Raw genomic sequence first — 20,779 nt, forward strand, 5'->3', positions numbered from 1 at the left:
TCATGCTTCATGAGGATGACTGGATACAAGCATATATAAGCTATGTCAATGAAAGAATCAATGAGTGTGAAATGTGAATAAAAGGGTGAAATGAGTGTGAAAATTGTGACAAGTGCAGCTGGTGTACCAAAACACAGAGCTATCTGCTTAAGAGGTCACTGGGTCTTGCTTGCCAGCTAAAGCCTGACACCAATTCTACAAGCCAATTTCTTTGATATCTAAAAAAACACCTGATTCTTTGTTCATGCCTGAAGAGTAAAAAACAGTTACTCATCTCATCTGACGGTTCTACATGTCAATTTTTCCAGAAGACATATTTGTACGGATTGGCAGAAATGGTAGTTTGAAGTATGGAGTGTGTAGGGGGTTCAACTTTCATGCATTGGCAGCATCCCCTCAACTTGGATGTCTGGTGCATGCACACATGCTACTGATAATTTGATGCCACTGTCAGATAATATAGGAGTTTTCTTCTTCCAACTATTTATGAATATCTATTGCTTTTCTTTTCCTTCTTACTGCTGATTTTTATTTCTGTTAAATCGCTGTTCTTGCAGGTTGGATGTCGTTCTCTATCTCCCAGTTACAATGTTGCCTGTGCTTGTAGGATGAAACCACCTGTGGCCACTACATACTAGTATAGTATACCAAGGCATGTAGGGGTGGTTTAATACATGCTAGAGGGTGATTTTCAGTGTGTTAATACAGCAACTCCAAAATCCCCAGAACTCCCGCAAACTCCAAAAATCGGGCCACTCATTTTTTTCCAAGTCGGCAGCCGACCAACCCGTCATATGACCCCCCTACTCCAGCGAGCCCACAGCACATCACACCCACCTCCGCCCGGCACTTTGTCCGGCAGAACACACTACACGGATCACCCGGACTGCCAACCACCACGGTGGCACACATCACCGGTTGATATATACATGTATGAAAACCTCCACATGCACTACTGCCTGTCAATGCAACACAAACACTCTAACCCACCTTCCAAACCCTCCTTTGCAACAAATACAAGTCTTCAATCTTAAGTTCCAATTTTTGTTTTGCTTGGTCTTTAATCGCGCATAATATTTATGATGAAATTACAAGACACTTCATTCACTATTCTGTCTCAGAGAACAAAGTGAAAACTATGGGGAATTGAAATAATTAGTGTGGCAAAAGCACAAATAAATTGAAAGTAAAAAAAGGATGAATGAAATTTTTGTCAAGAAGACGCATGTATATTGAAATGTTTTAACCAGGCAAAGAAAGTCAAGGGAGTCAAAATGAGTTGTTGGCCGGCAATAGTGATATCAACCTCCTAATCATCATCAGTGCCGTCATCCTCCGCGTCGGTATTAAGAAACATATCTTCTTCAGCATCCTCCCCATCGTCCGCTCCCACTTCGAGTATTGCCTCCTCCAACTCAACATCTACTTCAGGCAGGTTTGATGAGCTTGCATATTCTGCTAAGCCCATTTTAGTCCGCATGTTGTCCCAATTGCGGAGCATTGATGTGCGGTATTCACTTGGCTGACAATGATTTGCAAGCCATGGGACATGTGAATGCCACTCTTCAACCAAGGCTGCGTGAAGAGTCTGTCGACAACGTAGCTCTTTACGAATTACTCGGAGTCGATCTCTTCGATCCAAGCCGTGCTGTCAAAACGATCCACATCTACATTTTCCGGTTGGTTTCCGAGCAGAGTGATACCTATAAAAAGAATGTAAAAGATCAGATAATGTATCCAACAGCAAATGTACATTCTAACACACGTTTACCCATTTCTGTTATTACATTCTCCACATGAGTATAGTAACTGATTGCCCAACCTACTGCCCTCGCTAACTCTTGAGAAATGAGTTCAAACTCTTCTTGGACTCTGTCCAAGATAAGAACACAGTTTATACCCGCTCGCACATTTGGCTCGATTGCCCAAGGGGCCTTTGACTGAAAATACAACCCGTCATTCCAGAATTGGTGATCAAGGGGCCAGCTGGAGAAAGTGTTGTAATCAAGAGGATAGTGGGATGAGTCGGTTGATTGCTGATTCGGAAATTTCTGCAAGTATTCAGCAAACAGTTTGTTATACTTGTCAAGTAATCGTTCGACTGCTGGGCGGCGATTCCCCATTGCTTTGAGGATTTTTTCTTTGAGCTCAGTCCCCACACGAGTCCCAAGTTTTTTCGCATCCAATAAGGGTTGGCGTTCTGCTCGGAGTTGGACAGCTTGGGTGTATAATTCATTTTTCGAATTCCATAACAGCAGGAGCAGCCGTTGCTCATCGCCTGTCAGAAAAAACAGAAATCAATTTCAAGCTGCTTCCTGCAATCAAATGAAACGTACTATTTTCCTCCCCGGAAGGCAAATCAATACCCAATGCCTCAGCTTCCGCAGCATCTTTGTTGAGTTTCTTGGACACCTTTTCGATCTTATCAGAAATCTTCTTGACCTCCGCATCCGATAAAAGATCAAGGTCCGGATCCGTCAGGCGCTCTCTGCATTGATTTTGCTCAGCAGTAACTCTAGAATTGGGAGTTTAAGGAAATACTTGCCTTAGGAGTTCAAGATTTGCTCGATGTTCATAAATCTTGACCAACTTTTCCCTTCGCTCCTGCTCTTCATCTGTGTGATCTGCTCGAAACGTTCGCTGGTGGTTCCATTGCTTCCTGAAATATGATACTGTATACTTGCGGCCTGCCTTGAAAGGATTGTCGAGCAATAAGATCTTTTCTAGCTCTTTACGGATCTCCCTGCGTCGAATTGATGCTAATTTGAACTTCCTGGACAGCCAATAGACTGAAAAATGTCTGGTCAGAGGGTCACTAATCCCAAATAAAAGAGAGAAACTCACCGAGTTTTTTCATCCCTCTTTTGTTGTGGTATTTTAATCGATGCCCGAGTGCGGAAAATTGGTGATTGCGACTTGCGTATCTCAGAGAACTGACCAGCGTTGACAGATAGGACCACATTCGCTCCAACCCTTCACCGTCAGATAGCCCCCACCCCTTGTTCAAGCGAGGATTATAATCCAACTGGCACGTCCAATTGTGGACATACGAGTGAAATATTGAAGTTCCAAACGTTGCGCCCTTGATCAAATCCGGTAGAAGACCACGCTATTTGGTAGATGAGAGATGTAGTGCATCATTTCTAGTTCAAGTTTGAAATGAATCAGAATTGGAAGGGAGCGAGCGAATCAAGCTCACCAACTTGATATATTTATCAAGGGAGCATCCAATATCGTATAAAATTCCTACCGGTCGATCCGGATCCACACCAAGCAACTTCTTCAGCAATGCTAAAGGGAGGGCCCTTAGCTCGCCAGACTTATAGATATTTGCCAAGGAGATTGCTGCATCATGTCAACAGCAACATCCCATGAGCCCGGTGTCGTCGCACCCCTTCCAAGTGGATTCATTCCTCTTATCGTCGGCAGCCTTATGAGCATCTGCACATCGATCCGCCTAGTAATACCATGGCCAGTGCAAGTCAGAGAAGTTCATATGCCAAGCAAACACGTCATCACAAACACACACACCTGAGCTGGCGGCTTATTAACAAGCTCCATATGCCGGATTTCTTCGGTCATTTTTTCGACTGAACCTTCGGATAGGAAAATGTTGGGCATGTAAAGAGTCTCAGAATCGCGGCTTGCCTTCGCGTGGTGTCGGTGTTGAAAATTTCCATCCAAGCATACGACAAGACGATTCCGTGTGGACGCGGGGTAATCAGCGTCGTTAGATGGCTTCGGACCAAAGCAAGCTGGGCATGATTGATTTGCCAATTTGTCGTGCTCAGTCAGGTTAAGCGCCTCGTCCATCAAGTCGTCTGTCCTCCTTTCTAGTGAACGGAATAGATCAACTGCGGCTGAGAAGGGCTTTCGCATATCTCGGGCCTACCAAAGGGTTTTTCTATGATTTAGTTTCCCATCTTTTTTTATCAGTGTAATCATCACTTACGTGTTTTTTGCCCTTGACACATAGTCGCTCCGAGCGCGGCTCGAGGAACTCAGTGAGTGCAACTGTGAAAGGCAACATCCCAATGTTGCAGTTGTTCCAAAGCGAGTTGTGGAAGATCAGCAGAGGGAGCGAGAACGCCGTTTGAGGTTTCAGCGGGGAGCCGGCCAGATAACCGAGCCGCAATAGACGGACTGCGTCATATGTACATTTACAAAATTCAACCGGCCTCCGCCTTTGTGCTGATAAAAGTGAAGGGAGGTGTCAAGATGGTCATCATAACTGGGCATGATCTTGCTGATTAGGAAAAAACAAAGGCACATACCGTATATGTCCACCATGTCAATGGGGCGAGTCGTCTTCTGCTGAGCTGTGCATTTACATGCGTCTGACTTGTATTCTTCATATGCGTTCGTGCCCGACCAGTTCTTCGTGTGCAACTTGAGCGTAAGGTACCAGGTGTGAAGTTGTTTCATCAAGCATGACCAGTTGAATTCTCTAGCTCGTCGACGATATTCCTCTTGAATGGAATGGATGGAGGGGTCAATGCCTTCTTCTTGTTCTTCTTCTTCGGCGAAAGTTAACCATCTCGAAGTAGTGTCTTCTTCCTCATCTTCGGACTCGGAATCTTCATGCTGCCGCTGAGACTCGTCGTTTGGATCGTAAGGAATCTGCATTGTTTCTGAGTTTTCAATCCTGTCTGGTTCTTCTGAAGCAATTATTTCTCTCCTGCGTAGTCGAGACCATGCGCTTGCGTTCAGGGCGGCATTCTGCGAGCGTCTGAGTCGTTGGGAGCGAGGTTCGCGTGGATTTTTTATCTTTGTGCGCCTGGCCATTTCTCTCACCGGTTTGGAAGCTGAGTACCTGAAGCTGGCTGGATAAGTAAGTTGCGAGAGGTGTCAAGAATATTGGTGACCGAGGCGGAAAAATCGAGATAAACGATACTGATGAAGCCCGGGGAAATTGCAGACAAGCGATGTTGATCGAGCCGAGGGCTGTGCCAGTTAGTTGAGACCGATGAAGCCAGCGGCAGAGAAGCCGAGAAAGCAAAAAGACGGCAAAGTAATCTGATAGACACGGCGAGGAGGATCCGGATGGGCGAGGGAGCTGAGGGCGATGAAGGTAAGAGAGGATAATTGTCAAAACCCAGCCCAAGTTAAACGCGCAATAATCCCATCCTTGTACACTATGATCAGCTACATAAACCAAATATCAACAATGGTACTCTCCTGGATCTTCTGAACTGAATACATTGCACCAGTTATGTATCCTGGAATTCTCAAAGATAATTGCTCAATTTTGTTTGCTTGCCAGAGCTATACCAAGCAGAAATGGATAATTTCTAATCAAATTTTCACTGTGGGGAAAGGAGCAATCTGAATGACTTGTACATCAGTCCCAACAGCTTTGAAGTTAAAAGCAACTGGGTATCATGACTAATTCTATTCAAAATTTTGAATTTTATTCCTTAGGCTACATAGGACGGCAGAGATTTGCTTAGATTGAGCAAGAGGTTTTGCCAAAAACCCTTGTTATTAGGGAAAGGGTGTACTTGGATATTGTGATCCCTTTTGTGTTTGATTTCCAACTGAACTGACAATTGGATGGATTAGTCTTTGATAAATTAATTTAATGTGCATGAACAAAGAAATCATGTGTTGACTGGAGCAAGAAAAGATTAATAATAATTGACATACACTGCTATTTTGACTGGAAAATATACACTTTAAATTCTTGAATCGGACAGGACACATTTTATGGTGTTTAACAGTTTTTTCTGATGTGGTAGCATTGGCGGACTGTTATTGCTGCTATACTAACAGTACACTGTGTTGCATCACATTTAGTAGGAATATAATAATTATTTTATAGATGGCACTTCACAAAAACCATTATTAGATTGATTTGGACAAATGCAGGCAGGACAGGGATTTATCTGTTAGGACGGTTTATGTCTGAGGTTTTAGCAACTTTGCTGATACTCCTCCAGATTGGCTGAAATTTCAAAAAAACTCACTGGAGGACCTATTAACTGTGTCAGAGACACTGTTAACTGTGCCAGAGGCAAGGCACTATTAACTGTGTCAGAGACACTGTTTACTGTGCCGGAGGCACTATTAAGGGGTTTCAAAGTAGAACCGCACATGCAACTTGCAAGGCAAGGCAAACCGGTGTTCAACTCAAATGTTGAACGCCGACTTGCAGTCTCCCCGCAAAACCGGGTTATGCAAAGTGACCTGCATGCATGCACGGGTCTACTTTGAAACCCCCTATTAACTGTGTCAGAGACACTGTTTACTGTGCCGGAGCCACTATTAACTGTGTCAGAGACACTGTTTACTGTGCCAGAGCCACTATTAACTGTGTCAGAGACACTGTTTATTGTGCCAGAGGCACTATTAACTGTGTCAGAGACACTGTTAATCACTGTGAAAAAAGTCAAGAGACTGCTGCCAGTTGAGATGCAATATTACAAAAGCGCCTTTATAATATTGCATGTCAACTGGCAGCAGTTTCTTGAAATTTCTTGATTTTTTTCCACAGCAAATAGTGCCTTTAATAGTGCCTCTGCAATAGTCTTTTTTTTACAGCAATATGCCCCGCAAAACTGTGGACTTGTCAAGATCATCACTGCTGTCAAGCATATCCCTTCTTTCCAAACTGCCCAGACTGAGCCCATACCAGATCTGCTCAATCTACAATTTAGAATTTGTTTTTTTTTGGGAGAAGTGGTCAACATTATGCCTGAGGGAAAAAATGTATAGTTGGGTTGTTCTATCTCTATCTAATATTCTTTATAGAAGTATAAAAATTATTGAATTGGAGGAAAAAGACCATCATGTTTTGCTAGTCAGTTGTGTATATATAGTGATATTTAGAATGCAAGCCTTGGACAGAGGAAGGAATATTAGAAAAAAATTGACTACAAAAGAACAACCCTTGCACTAAGGAAGGTTAAAAATGCCTTACACAGTGCAAAGACTATCTAAGAATAAAAAGACAGGTTACAACTACTTATTCCATATTATCACTGTCCTCCTCCTCATCATCCTCGAAACCTTTTTCCGCTTGTTCTACCTCATCTTCATCCTCCTCCTCACTGCTTTCGCCAGATTTCTCCAAGTCAGAAGTGGTGGAAGAACCAAGCTTGCGTTTTTTCTTTGGGGCCGCTTTTTGTTTCCTCTTTGACTTCAGCGGTTTCAGGACCACATCACATTTACCTACAGAAACTATGGTTGGTGAAGTGTCACCCTCGAGAGTTTGACCATCAACGTGGAATCCTAGAGCGTTATTTTTGGGAGCGGGTGGGCCAATGAGCTGGACCCAATCTTCCTCTAACGCTTCAACAACAAGTTGGGCGTGTTTATCTCCCATGTCCCCCGGTCGCTTACAGAAGTGCTGGGGGGTAACACCGCAATCGTTGTCCTTCACCTGCAAACTGACTTTGAGTTTCAAAAGTCGCCATTGAGTGCGAGTACCAGGCCATCCTTTGATCCATTGACCATGCGTTGCCTTTTCTGGATAAAAGCAGAGTGGATTTGATAAAAATTTTCTTACATACATACACGGTTTCAAAAGAAGAAGCTTACCGATTGCAGAATTGAGTTTGGCTCGGATGAAATCAATGTTGGCTTCTTTTTCTCCTTTGTCGTGTTTTGTGAACAATTGACAGGGCTTGTTCTGTGTGCGGGGTCTCTTCTTTGTTACAACTGGTGTAGATTCTTTGCCGGTGATCTTCTTGATGACGTGTTGACCTCTAAGAAAATCAACAAAGTTGAAAACCGGATCGTCCTCAGTCGAGTACATATCCAGAAAAAATTTGCCTAGATGACTGCCCCCGCTGAACTTTAGAGTGGCATCTTTGCCTTGCAATCCAACAACCAGAAAGCCTTCAGTACCAAACCTTCGGCTGAGCTGTTTCAACTTTCTTAATGAGAAAAGGGACGATCAGATGCAACACACCAAACAAACAGAATTAAATCAAGGCATCACTTACGTCAGCAACGACCTTGCGAGCCCAGCAATCCGAATCAAAGGTTGCTGATTTGTGCTTTTTAAGTAAAGATGTGGAGGCGTTTTCGTTGTTGGTTGCAATATCGATGCCATCAGTTGGATTGTCTTGTCCCAAAAAGGATTCTAAGAAGTCAGGATCCTTCCACTTCTTCTGAGTCGCAGGATCTACTAGCTTCCAAAGTCTACCGCATTCACGCTTACGATCATCGGGATGCATGTTTGCTGCAATCAAAAAAATATTACCGGTGAATTTCCGAACTCAATAATTCAAGGAAGATACCAAGAAAGCGCACAATCATTAAAAGCCTTCCTAGCAACTGGATCGTACTTGCAGAAAGTGTTATAGGTGGTCGAGCCTCTGGGATTTGCCCCCTCGCCAACATATCGTAAACACGGTCCGATTTCAAGCTTGTTCTTGTACGCTATCAAGTAAAGCTTCTGCTGATACTCCTTGTACGCAGAGTTAAGCTCAAGCTTGTCTTCACTTGTAAGACAAGCATATTGAGCATTTTGAGCGACAAGTTTCATGAGCTGGTCGAGTTCCATATGATCGGCTTTCTCAACTAGGCTGGCTGCAGTCTTAGCACGTGGAGGGGGCTTTAGTTTGGCGATTTCAGGGTTGGATTCGTGGCTGGTGGTACACGAGTGTACTGAGTTTGAGTGGGCTGCCAAGTTTGTGGGGTTTGCAGCGCTAGTGGTGGCTGGAGGACGATGTGCAGATAAATCAGGTTGTCCAGTATGGTACATAGGCTGGCCGTCCTGAGGTAACGGAGCTGGTCCTGGCGGCTTAAAGTGGGCTGGCACTGTCAGACCATTCGTTGGATCCAACGGTATTTCAAAGGTACCTCGGGGGTTCACCTGACTGAGGGGCCTTCCATACTGCAGGTTTGGGTCGGGGTTCAATGGCTGGTATGGGTCTGGATAGTAGTGAGACAGATCATTTGACTGATTAACAACAGTTTCGAATGGATCGGAAGCGCTATATTCACGGTGCAAGAGTTCAAATGGTTCAAATCCGTCATCTAGACAAAGCAAGGACGGGCACTGAGACATGTATCCAAATAAGTCCATTTGGGATGGCGGAGGCAAGTGGAAGATGTGTGAGTGCGGCTTGAGTTCTTGGAGGTGTGATTGATCGTTTGGCTTGAAGATAATCTGTGTGTTCAATCTGGATGGAAGCGGAAAAGAAATTTATTTTCATTCAGTCAAAATTTGCCTTATTTGGGGTGCTGGTGGGATCATAAAACATGAAGCAATATTCTACCGGTGTTGCTTGTGAGTCAGCAATATGTGGTGTAAGGTTGTTTGATCTGAAGAAAAGCAGAAAATTGTGTGGGTTTAAATCAACTACAGTTCCTTTTTGGTTAAATTATTGGGAGGATATGACTTACGCTAATGTTGGACTTGGCACGGTTCTGATTTATGAGAGTTGAATTAGAACGGTGGATAGACTGTAGACTGGGCACTGTAAATATTACAATCGGTTGGAAATCCGGGTGATCCGATGGGGTGTGGTCTGCCGGACAAAGTGCCGAGTGGAGGTGTGATGACGGGGGTGATGTGCTGTGGGCTGGCTGCAGTAGGGGGATCATATGACCGGTAGGCCGGCCGCCGACTTGTAAAAAAATGAGTGGCCCGACTTTTGGAGTTTGCGGGAGGTCTGGGGATTTTGGAGTTGCTAGAATCGCACACTAAAAAACACCCTCTAGCGTGTATTAAACCGCCCCTACATACCTCGGTACAGTATGTTAGTATGTAGTGGCCACAGGTGGATGAAACAAATTGAATATATACATAGTGTGCAATGCTCACAGCCAATCAGAACAAATCCAGATTTTTTTTTCTCCTGTCTTTTTGGTCAGCAATATGAATAGAAAAGATATCCCGAATGCCATGCCCTTTGCCTCGATTTCCCCACTTCTATTTACATTCGCTGGCTCCGGTGGCCCTGGGGTATTAGTTCAAGGGCTAGAGACAGTAGGAAGTCATGCCTACTTACACAGAAGAAAGAAGTGGCCGGTGAGAATTTGGCCCGCTTTGAGAAGTTGAGAAAGGTGAGGAATTTGCTGGAGGGTGAGCGTCCGCTGGTTCTTGTGGGCCGGATGAGGAGAAGCTAGGCTGGGTTGTTCTCCCATGGTCGCCAGTGGGGGGCGGTTGCTGTGCTTGGGCAATAAAACCCGCCTGGGCCTAGCCCGCCCCCCGCCAGGACGAGCCAGCACGAACCACGATGTCAGCCAACTACGCCATCTACACCTCCCCCAGCCACCAGCCGATCCCAGACCATCTGCCGACACTCATCGTCACCCCGCAGGGCAAGCCCCAGCAGGTGCTGTATACCTACCTCCACACCAACTGCAACCAGGAGAACTACCTGCTCACGCCCTCCGACCAGGGCGACCTCTGCGTAGCCAAGCTATTCCCGCCCAAGCACACCAGGAAAACCCAGTCATCCACCGGCCACCCCCAGTCCACCGCCGACCGCTCGGCTATCAAGTGCGAGGCCTCCCGCAACCTCAAGTGGACCATCCGCAACGAAGGCATCCAGAACCCCGTCTACAAGCTTACCCTGCCCAACCCGGAGAACCCCCAGATCGAACAGCCCCTGTTCCAAGTCAGCAAACCGAACCCCAACTGTCCTTGGTGGACCCTATTCTACTTCACGTCAGTCTCCGCACTCACACACACACATACACTCTCTACTGCTCTGACTCTCTCTTTCTATACAGATATGCGGGCCATCTCATCCCGCCCAAACGCATCGAGTTTGGCAAAATCCTCAAGGCCCAGCCGAATGGCTCCAAGTCCTCCGGTGAAACCAAGATCACGGTGACCGGGAAGACCGAAGAAGAGAAGGCGGTCTGGCGCACGCTGGGCGAGGGCAACGAAGACATGGTCGAATGTCAGTCGGACTTGCCCCTTCCTTACCAAAAAAAAAAAACCCCCAAAACTGATGATATCTGTACTATGTGTAGGGATCCTTGTGTGCGCAGCGTTGAACGTGTTGGACGAGGAGATCTCGAAAGCGGCCGAAGCTGCCGGCGTCCAGCTCTCCGCCCGCCCCTCGGCCACCCGTGCACCCCCACAGACCCAGCAGGCCCCGCACCCGGCTCCACAGAAGCCGCACGCCCACCAGCCGCAGCCGCAAGGCCACCATCCGGCAGCCGGCCGGGCGCAAGACCGCCAGCTGCATCCGACCGGAAACGCCCACCGCCCGCCCGTCGCCGCGCCCATCCGCCCGGCCGTCTACAACAACAACAACACCACCACCAACCCCAAGCCTCCCGGGCCCTCCCCGCCCTCTTCCCATCCTCGGCCCGCGGGCCCTCTCCAGCCCCGGCCCGGCTCCGGCGGCTCCCCCATCCCCTCTTCCCAGAGAGCCCCCGCGTACCATCCCCAACAACAACAACAGGTCCGTGGGCCGCCGGCTTCTAATGGCCTCCCTCCCGGCGCCATGCATGCCCCCGTCGCCCAGCGCGGCCCCGTCCCGGCCCCCACCCACCCCCACCATCATCCTAAACCTGACCATTATAACAACGACCTCCCCTCCTCCGACCTCGCCTACGCCCGCGCCGCTCCCGCCCGCCACCCCCTCCCTCCTCCTCACTCCCATCCCCACCACCACCCACAACAACAACAGCTGCCCCCGCGCGCCCATCCCAGCCCCCAACACTATCCCCAGCACCAACAACACCATCCCTCGCCCCCCCGATCAAACCCCCTCGGCCCCCGCCAACGCCACCCGTCCACTCCGCCCACCCATCCGCCCCCGACCCACGCCTCCAGAGCTCCCATCCAGGTCCCCAACTACCCCATCCAAACCCACGCCCACAAACAGGCCCGATAACTCCCCCCCCCGCCCCCCCCGCCGATCTCTCCCCTTTTTTTGCTTGATCTTACGTCCCCTTAGTAGTAGTCCCCCCTCGTCTGCCTCCGCTTGCCCTGCCCGTCGTCTTGCTTCTTTGTTGCCACGCCCCCTTGTACTTGTTTAAGCGCGCCGACTCCCCCAAGCCTCCCCGCTCTATATACGTCTGTCCCCTCGCCCCCTTTCACATACATACTTAATATCACTGTCCTATCCCTTCCTCCAGTCTTATTTTATATATAAATAACTCGTTTTTTTTTTTGTCGTGTTTTGTTTATTGGTGCGGTGATCCTTCGTTCGGTCTGGTAATATACAGACTCTTGGGGCCTCTCCATCGTGATTTCTTTGTGGGCGCATGTGCGGGGTGGATGGTTGTGAGGGCCTGATTATGGGCTGCAGATAAGCTCTCCACGCGGACTGCGCGTGCAAAGCCGGACACTGTCCGACGAGGGATCGAGGGGGTTTTTGCTCCAGAGCGAGGCGCCCAACGCAGCTCGTCCAGGCGCAGAAACATGCTCGCTTCGCTGTCCTTCTTGCTCTGTGCAGGCTGACGGGACCAGGATTGTCCTGGATAAAGATGTGTAGGAGTGTTTTCCTTAAAGAGGTTTCGCACTCCTTGAGCATCCCTCAAGCCGCCGCCTCTGATCATCCACCCACAAGCTTCTCTACTGTGGACTCTTTCGGGTGCTTTCACAGCACACCTCCATTCTCACTATGGATGGAGAGGAGGGTCCAGAGGATGGATGCAGGCGAAGGCTGAGGCTGCCCGGCCGGCGGAAGTCACCCGCCCAGACCAGTGACACTCGCGGGACAGATGTGCACACAGGACTGGCGGCGGCGGCGGCGCTGGCGTGGACGGCAACACTGCACAAGACGGCCGGGCTCGATGGACGACTTGCTGGACCTCGATGCGATCCGACGGATCCTCATGCGTCTCGAAGACACCATCACCTTCCGTACGTGTCTGCGCCGATCTCCCAGAGCCCGCTGCCGAACACAACACTCACCGGGGGCTGTTGTCTACTTGGGGGGGGAGGGCAGTGATGATCGAGCGGGCGCAGTTCGCTCATAACCGGGCCATATACGAGAGCTCGGGGGCGTTCACGGGGCTCCAGACGGAGTCGAACGAGCGCTCGTTTCTCGGATGGATGTTGCGCGAGACGGAGAGGACGCATGGTAGGTCCGGCTGCTCCCGCGCAGCCGTCTGAGGCGGATGTTGTTGACATGATGGCGGCTCGGAGCACAGCGAAAGTGCGGCGGTACGAGGCCCCGGACGAGTATCCCTTCACGCCGCCCGACGAGCTCCCGCGGCCCATCCTGCCCCTCCTCCGTCTGCCCCCCACCGTCCTCCACCCCAACCCCATCAACATCAACCCCAGAATCCTCCACTTCTACATCCACAACATCGTCCCCGTCCTCACCCAGAGAGACGGCCGGTCGGACGACGATGGCCAGTACGGAAGCGCGGCGACCAGAGACGTCGAGATCCTGCAGGCCGTCTCCCGCCGCATCCATTATGGTGGCTGTTCTTCTCTTTTTCTTGCATACCCCCGCCACCATCATCCCACAAAGAGGGGTTTTTGTGGTGGACGAGAGGACGCAGCACACGGCTGACGAAGTTGTCCGGCCCGGTGAATGAGCAGGCAAGTTTGTGGCCGAGTCCAAGTTCCGGGCGCACCCGGAGGCCTTTGTGGGGCACATCCGGGCGCGCGACCGGGCGGCGCTGGAAGGCCTGATCACGAAGCCGGCGGTCGAGGTCGCGCTGATCGAGCGGCTGGCCAAGAAGGCGCTGACCTATGGCCAGGAGATCTCCGAGGGCGATGGCCCGGCGGCGCATCACAAAGGCGCCGAGGTCACGCACAAGATGGACGCTAAGGTGGTCGTCGAAATGTACAAGAATTGGGTGATCCCGCTGACAAGAGAGGTCGAAGTCAGTCCCCCCCTTATACATCCCTTGCTCTTTTTTTGTATATAAACCCACACTCACTCTCACCCGGTCTTGCTCGCTCTTGTTGGGGGCACACCTCATCACAACACAAAACTAGGTCGAGTATTTGTTATGTAGACTCGACGGGCTTTCGGAAGAAGAGCTAGCCCAGCTCGACTCGAACTAACTCCATCCACCCGCGCCGCACATTGCCATTGATTCACGGAATATATAGAGCACAGACCCGCGAAAAATAAGCGCTCAATTCATGCTTCCTTAGAACTATATAGATATGCAATATACAACAAGAGTACAAGAACCCCGAGAAAAAAAAAAGAACACACTCAAGAAAACAAGCGTCCAAGGACTGACGCTTTTGAAGGCCGCTTATTGCAAAAAAACGGTTAAGAGGCGGAGGGGGGGAGGGGAGAGCGGCGGGTTCTGGGCCTCAGAGCGGGCCGGCTCGGCGGGGCCAGAGTGTCCTGGGCGGCGGCGGAGAGGGGCAGGGCAGCTCTGGCCGGGCGGCGGGGCCGGGGAAGGGTGTCGGGCGAGAGGGGCCGAGCGGGGCCGGTTTCCGGCGCGGAGGGAGGCGGACGGGGCTTCGGCGGTCTGCCGCGGGGCCGCCCGGCGGGCTCGGCAGCGGGGCTGGTGACGGCGGAGGAGGGCGGAGGCAGGCGGGCCTTCGGCGGTCGCCCTCGGGGCCGTCTCGGCCGATCCGCTTCTGTGGGTTGGGCCGCGGGTCCAGAGAGCTCGTCGGGCGCCGCAAGAGCAGGCGTTGGCCCGGCTTTGGGACGCCCCGGGCCGCGCCGAGGCGCGGGAGCTGGAGCGGTGCGCTCCAGGGCAGCAGGGACGGCCATGGCGTCTGGGGAAAGAGGACGTATTGCGCGCCGGGCCTCCTCGTCCTTCTTCGGCTCTTCATCCTCCCCACCATCATCATCCCCACCACCACCATCCTCATCGTCATCATGATGTGCAGAAGAGTCGGAGTCGGAGCCGGATGTGGACGAAAGCGACGGCGGGGTCGGAGGGTGGCCTCGGAGCCGTCTGAAGAGGGCGCTGAAGCCGTCGCCGAAGGACGCGCGGGCGGCGGCGGAAGAGCCGAAGAAGAGCTGCTTGACGCCGACGAGGGCGGGGGAGAATGCGGGCAAGGAGGGGACGATGGAGGAGGCTGCTGCGGGCGCCGAGTGGGGCCGGACGCGGCCCGGCCGGCCGACTTCGTCTGCCCCCTCCACGCCGTCGCCGGTGGAGCTCAGTTGGAGGGTGTCCAAGCGGCGCGCAACCTCGTCTAGGCGTGCGGGCTCCGATTGCCGTCTTCGGTGGCTTGTCATCAACGAGGGGTCTTGGGAGAAGAGCCGGGCGGCGAGGGCGTCGATCATCGATCCTCTGCGCGCCGGGCTCTTGGCCTCTCCTTCTTGTTCGGCGGCTACTGAGCTCGAGGAGGGTGGTCCTGGGAGGCTTGCAGGGCGCGGGTCAGCTGGCGGACGGGGACCTGAAGAAGCAGCGTGGCCCGAGTTTGAAGAACAGGTTAGTGCGGCGGCTCGGCGAGAAGAGAGGGGCGGGGGTGCGGATGACGGGGTGGGGGTCCACGGAAGGGGGCTGCGGTGTCAAGAGGAGGGGGGAGAAGCAGGGATGATGGTGCAAGGATCGACAGCGGTACCTGAGGGAAGATGGGCGGCATCGGCGGGGCTGGGGGAAGGTGGGTTGGAGAGCGAGAGGCCGCTGAGATCGACCGGGGCGGCGGCCGCACACGCCTGCGTTCCTTCCCCCGGCGCACTCGGCGCCTCCAGATCCGACAGCTCTTCCTCCTCGATCGGCGCTGTTAGCGGGACGACCAGGCGGGGCGATTGGCGGCGGGGCCGGTCGACGGAGACCGTGTTCCTCCGCTGTCCTTTGCGCTTAGTAGTCTGCATCACACACACACACACACACACACTTTCAACCTCCTCTCTTCGTCTCGGACCAGGAACGAAGAAGAAAAAAAAAGGGGGCAGACTGACTGCTGGATCAGGCTGGTCGTCTTCCGGAAGGACTTTGGCCCGTTTGGGCTGGCGAGAGAGCGGGAGTTCTTCGGGGAGCTGGTCGAACTCCAAGCAGAAGACGTCGCGGTCGAAGCGGACTTTGCGCTTCTTGTTGTCGTCGGCGAGGGTGGCGTGTTGGTAGTCCTCCTCGTTCTGCGATGGGAGCAGGAGCAGGGTGTTGTCGCAGACGGGCGCGGTGAGGGGGGTCAGGCTTCCGCGACGTTTGATGAGGAAAGAGCGGGGGGTCCGGATGATCCGGTGAGGGATTGCTGCTGGAGTGAGATGGGTGGGCTCTGGGACTGGTGGTGGTGGTAGTGGCGGCGGTGGCGGCGGGGAAGGAAGGGCAGAGGCCGGAGCTCTTGCGCTGCTACGCAGACGGTTACGAAGCGCTTCTGCATTGCTCGGCGGGTGAGGGTCGACGGGGAAGCTAGGACTGCGACTGTTGATCTGGGTATTGAGCCGGACGGCGCGCGACGAGGAGGAGGAGGGGGAGGAAGGGGAGGGGGTGGTAGGATAGGGCGAGGTGGATGAGGAGGAAGGAGGGGGTGATGAGAAGGCGGCGAGCTCGTGGGCGGAGTAGGACTGTCTTCTGAAGCTGCTCTTGAGCGGGAACACGAGCGTCTTGGGGGGCGATGTGCGCGTGGGAGAGCCGGTCTGTTGGAACTCCGAGAGCAGCTGGGCGTTGGGCGAGAGCGAGCGGCGGTCGAATGTGGGCCGGACGAGCGTGCTTGGGAGCGAGACCGGGTTGCTGGGGCAGATCGCGTCTGAAGGGGCTATGGTGGGGTTCGGCTGATGTGACTAGTTATTAAGGAGACATGGATCGTGGCAGAGAATGTTGAAGGGACATACACTGGCAGGCGGCGAGGAGGCCATGCTGACGTCAGCAGGCTCGGCAGGACGCTGCAGGATCTCATCGTCCGTGTCAGTCGACTCTGGATCGTCGTCTTCCTGCTCGTCTTCGCTGCTGCTGAATCCCGAGGCGGCGGCTGAGGAGGAGGAGGGTGTCTCGTCGTCGGGAAGGGTGGATGGGGGGTGGTGGGCCAGATGGACCTGGACGGCCTGTTTGATGAGCAGGTTCTGGAGCAGACTCTTGAGTCGAGGGGGCTGGGAGGGGCTGGCTTCCTGTGGGGATGATGGCGGCGGCGGATCCTGGGGAGATTCCTGCAGAGATATCCCGGTCAGTGGGAGCGAAGATGGGTCTGTTGTTGGCAGCTCATCGCTCTCTTCTTCTTCTTCTTCTTCTTCTTCGTCTTCGCTCGACTGGTCTGCGTCGGTGGGGCTGTGGGCGCGGGATCTGTGGGTGTCGATGGAATTTCTGGGGCGTCTGCGGAAGGAGACGTTGGATTCTTGGTCCCATTGGAATGTGAATTGCTGGTTGTTCTTGGTGGGAGAGATGAGCAGTTTGGGCGGGCTGGGATGTTTTTCTGGAGTGATGTCGAGCAGGAGTGTTTGTGGTTCTTCTTCTTGTTGTTGTTGTGGTTGTTTGCTGGGGGAGGTGAATCTTGACCAGTCGGTGAGATGGTTGTCCCAGCGCTGTTCCCATCTGAACGGGAACTGGTCGATAGAGAACGTGTCCCGATCGTTGAGGGGCACGGGTTCTGGGGATGGCTGGAGATGGCTGTTGTTGAGGGTGATTCCGGATGGGCCGACGACCTGGAGGGAAGCCTGTGGAGGAGTGTTGGGATATGGTTAGTTAGTTAGTTTGTTTGCTTGCTTGCTTGTTTGTTGGTCTGGGAGTAGGCTGACCCTGTGGTTGTTGTCGATGTGGATGATGAGATGGATGGCCTGTATCCTGGCGGGGTCTTCGAGGCAGATGGTGGCCAGGTGGGGTGATGAGCCGATGGTGGTCTCGGGGCAGTTGAGTGCCAGGCGTGCGCTGGGCTGGCTGAGTACGAGGAGATAGCCGAGTGCGTTCCCGTGCAGCTGCCCGTCTGCTGGCCGCTCGGCTGGTTGCTCGCCCATCGTTGGTTCACTCTTTCTTTCTTTCTTTCTTTCTTTCGCTCTTCGCCCCTGGGCACGCTATCCGGTGGGACATCCGCTCCTAGGCCGATCCGACGGATAGCTCACCACGTAGATGTATGTATCCGGTCCTACACATTGTCCAGCCCCTGCCCGGCCACTGTCCACCCGGGGGAATGCAACCGGGGAAAGATCCATCCTCCCTTTTCACGAGCTTCCCGCTGGGAGCAATGCCTCCCGACCGCCGAGACTGTGCAGCCTCGCCCACACCCCAAACACCGCGAAGCATGTCCCCCAGCTGGCCGACAAAACTAAATATCCTTCACCCGGGCCGGAATAATCACGCCTAATCGTGTCCAACCTGAGTGATCCCTTTGCATGACCTTGTGGACCAGGCAGATTCCATCCTGGCCGACGAGACTGTCCAGCCGCGTCCACCGGAGAAACAGCTCGCGCTGCCGGTCCACGACAAGCTCCTCTTCATGTGCCAGCTCGGCCCATGAACTTCGAGCTCTGTACATTCCGAGCCCACCAGTGTCGGATACGTGTTGAGAAAAGCCTGCACGGGGGTTTCCACCGCCATCTTCGGATAACAAAGCTGAAACACGCTGCCGAAAATCGAACCAAAACCACTGGCGCGGTATATTATAAGGGCTGCCACAGATTCGGGAACCTCTTTGAATCACTCAAGATAACTACATAACTCCCCCTCGAGCATGCCGTTCGTGTTGGTCTTGAGGCGCTGCTTCGTTCGCTATCTCCTCGTGTCTTGCTTTGCACGAGTCTTGGCATGCCTCCTTTTCGACTTGAATCTTCCGCCGCCGGGCGCCGAGGAAAGCTTGGTTGAAGAGCAACATTTTCTGACCCCAAGCGTCGCACAAGATTCCATCGCGAGCTCGAGTCGACGCAGATCCCGTGGCGAGGAACCTTCAAACCCCACGAGTACCTCTTCTTCTTCTTCTTCTTCTTCTTATGTGGCCCCAGTGGAGAACATCGAGGCCTTAGCCAAGCCAAAACACAAGAAAGCACGCTTGGATCCCATTCAGCCTGAGATATCTCTCCTCAGAGGTTTCCAGTACCAGCCAAATGTGAGAACTTCAGTGGCGGTGGTCAGAAAGTACCGGATGCTTTTTGAAACGAGGATCAATTCAGGAGAATTCGATTCCAGCACGAGTGGTCACAAGAAAGAGGACGTCCACCCAACACTACGGGTTGCCATGGTGGGATTGAAGGACGGCACGGCCGGTCGAGTGGTCAAAGTTCTGAACAGAATCACTGATCACGTACAACCGTATGAGAACTGGAGGAAACTTTTCAAGATATTGATCACATACGTCTACGAATTGCATCAGGCCGTTTTAATGAGATCCGGAATGACGCCACCCGCCCAGAGATTGCAGCACAGCAGACTGTTCATCTGGCTGCTGAAGGAGATCTTTCAACCTGGTCAAGACACTCTCCCAGTCCTCGGTATCATTCAGAAGCCTTACCCGGATTGGAAAGGAGATCGGCCTTTTGCGAGACTTGGAAGAACGCAGATCGAACTGATAGATTATTTCTCTGGAGATGGAGAGCCTGAAGCGGCAGGAAAGGCCGTCTACCTAGTCGCCACCTACCAACATGAGTACCCAGGTAAGTACATAGGCGTCGATCCATGAACCCACAAAAATTGAGGATGACGCTTACCATCATAACGTCGATTTCTCTCCATGATGGCATACTCAGACCAATATTCGAGATCAATACCTTCCTCAAGAATCATCCGTAAAGATCCGATGGCAAAAACCCAGAAACAAGTACGCTTTGAGAAATGCTTGGCCTCGATATTGAACAGACTTCCCGAGAATTTACCGAAAAAGCTGCATTCCTACAATCTTGACAAAGGTGATCCAGTTCATCAGCTTATCAATTCATACCGCATATCTTTTGAGCAACAAAGAGCAACACACCTCCTCACACCCAACAAGGGGAGGACTCTTCATCCTTCATTACCGCTGGCCGGTTACTTCCCACAACAAATGGAAGGTGTGATGTTTATCGAAATAATAGACAAGGAAGCAAACAGCCCAGTCAGAACTGAGGCCAAAGATATCGTCTTCCCAAGAATCCTCAAGTTCATTTGCAAGCTTCATCTCAATCTTCTCAACTCATTGGATGCAACACCAAGAGAAGACGAGCAAATAACATCAGTAAAAGAACTTTGTCAATGGTTCTGTCAGATACTCATGTTTCCAAACGAAGACAAGAGTCTGCCCATCATGGGGCCAACCAAAGTGAATGACATAATTGCACCCTGGGAAGATTTCAAGAATGAAGGCCGAGAGTTGTTTGAACCAGTCCAGCTGCAGCTAATCAACCACTTTTCTGGCGCATGGAGAAGTGAAGCAAATCTTAAGTCTGTGGCTGGTTTCATGTTGGCAACATTTTATCAAGAGTTTTATCCATCACTATTTAACCATTTGATTCATCTGAAAATGCACTGAAAATCAAACCTTTCTCATTGAATTTCACACCCCTGAATATTTCACAGCTCATCACAACTGTTACACCCAACGGGCTGCCCACCCCAAATGTTACTTGTAAAATCAATGGTAATGGTCACTGAAACTTAATCTCATCAACCTAAACTTAGATTATCTCCAAGAACCTCAACCTTCACCCAGCCATTGCCACTCTTCCCCAATCCTCCCTCCACTTCCAGGTCACTCATGCATCCTTCCCTTCCACGTTTAACTATCTTGTCCACATCAATCAACCTCTTCCCTCATCAACTCAACTTCAATAAAATCACCTCACCAACTACAAGCCCAACCCTCCCAAGCAGCTTGACTTGGAATTTCTGATTGTTGCTTCAGTGGGGCAAGAAATTCTGCTTGCTCACAACCGCTCTTTCCCAGCCATTGAGACTGTACAGTCTTGCTTGCCAGGCCATCTTGCGTGTCAACCATGATGCAACTATCAAATTAAATTTAGCATAACTAACACCAACTTGGCCGCTTTTCTTTGGGACTGCTGCACTGCACTGTGTTGTGGCATGCCAGCTGTTAATT

General features: G+C 51.7%; 5 protein-coding genes across 5 annotated transcripts; 3 read left to right on the plus strand and 2 right to left on the minus strand.

Annotated features, from left to right (window-relative positions):
- Positions 1-1,614: 1,614 nt before the first annotated feature.
- Positions 1,615-9,034, minus strand: PtA15_13A182 (uncharacterized protein; the record flags this gene model as incomplete). The annotated part of the gene is made up of 10 exons (XM_053162354.1): positions 1,615-1,703; positions 1,988-2,278; positions 2,337-2,515; positions 2,591-2,773; positions 4,535-4,729; positions 4,795-5,056; positions 7,171-7,467; positions 7,540-7,873; positions 7,947-8,185; positions 8,257-9,034. The coding sequence occupies 10 exons, from the start codon at positions 9,032-9,034 to the stop codon at positions 1,615-1,617; spliced, it is 2,847 nt and encodes a 948-aa protein (XP_053026338.1).
- Positions 9,035-10,190: 1,156 nt separating this feature from the next.
- Positions 10,191-11,807, plus strand: PtA15_13A183 (uncharacterized protein; the record flags this gene model as incomplete). The annotated part of the gene is made up of 3 exons (XM_053162355.1): positions 10,191-10,624; positions 10,690-10,862; positions 10,936-11,807. The coding sequence occupies 3 exons, from the start codon at positions 10,191-10,193 to the stop codon at positions 11,805-11,807; spliced, it is 1,479 nt and encodes a 492-aa protein (XP_053026339.1).
- Positions 11,808-12,711: 904 nt separating this feature from the next.
- Positions 12,712-13,939, plus strand: PtA15_13A184 (uncharacterized protein; the record flags this gene model as incomplete). Its single annotated transcript, XM_053162356.1, has 5 exons — positions 12,712-12,781; positions 12,867-13,001; positions 13,072-13,344; positions 13,469-13,755; positions 13,871-13,939. The coding sequence occupies 5 exons, from the start codon at positions 12,712-12,714 to the stop codon at positions 13,937-13,939; spliced, it is 834 nt and encodes a 277-aa protein (XP_053026340.1).
- A 217-nt stretch (positions 13,940-14,156) lies between these two features.
- On the minus strand, positions 14,157-17,732 carry PtA15_13A185 (uncharacterized protein; the record flags this gene model as incomplete). Its single annotated transcript, XM_053162357.1, has 6 exons — positions 14,157-14,614; positions 14,786-15,241; positions 15,410-15,656; positions 15,750-16,559; positions 16,620-17,435; positions 17,517-17,732. The coding sequence occupies 6 exons, from the start codon at positions 17,730-17,732 to the stop codon at positions 14,157-14,159; spliced, it is 3,003 nt and encodes a 1,000-aa protein (XP_053026341.1).
- A 1,121-nt stretch (positions 17,733-18,853) lies between these two features.
- PtA15_13A186 (uncharacterized protein) lies at positions 18,854-20,212 on the plus strand (the record flags this gene model as incomplete). The annotated part of the gene is made up of 2 exons (XM_053162358.1): positions 18,854-19,361; positions 19,455-20,212. 2 exons carry the CDS (start codon positions 18,854-18,856, stop codon positions 20,210-20,212), a joined length of 1,266 nt encoding a protein of 421 aa, XP_053026342.1.
- Positions 20,213-20,779: the final 567 nt, after the last annotated feature.

The sequence above is a fragment of the Puccinia triticina genome, chromosome 13A, assembly GCF_026914185.1.
Source record: "Puccinia triticina chromosome 13A, complete sequence".
NCBI lineage: Eukaryota > Fungi > Basidiomycota > Pucciniomycetes > Pucciniales > Pucciniaceae > Puccinia > Puccinia triticina.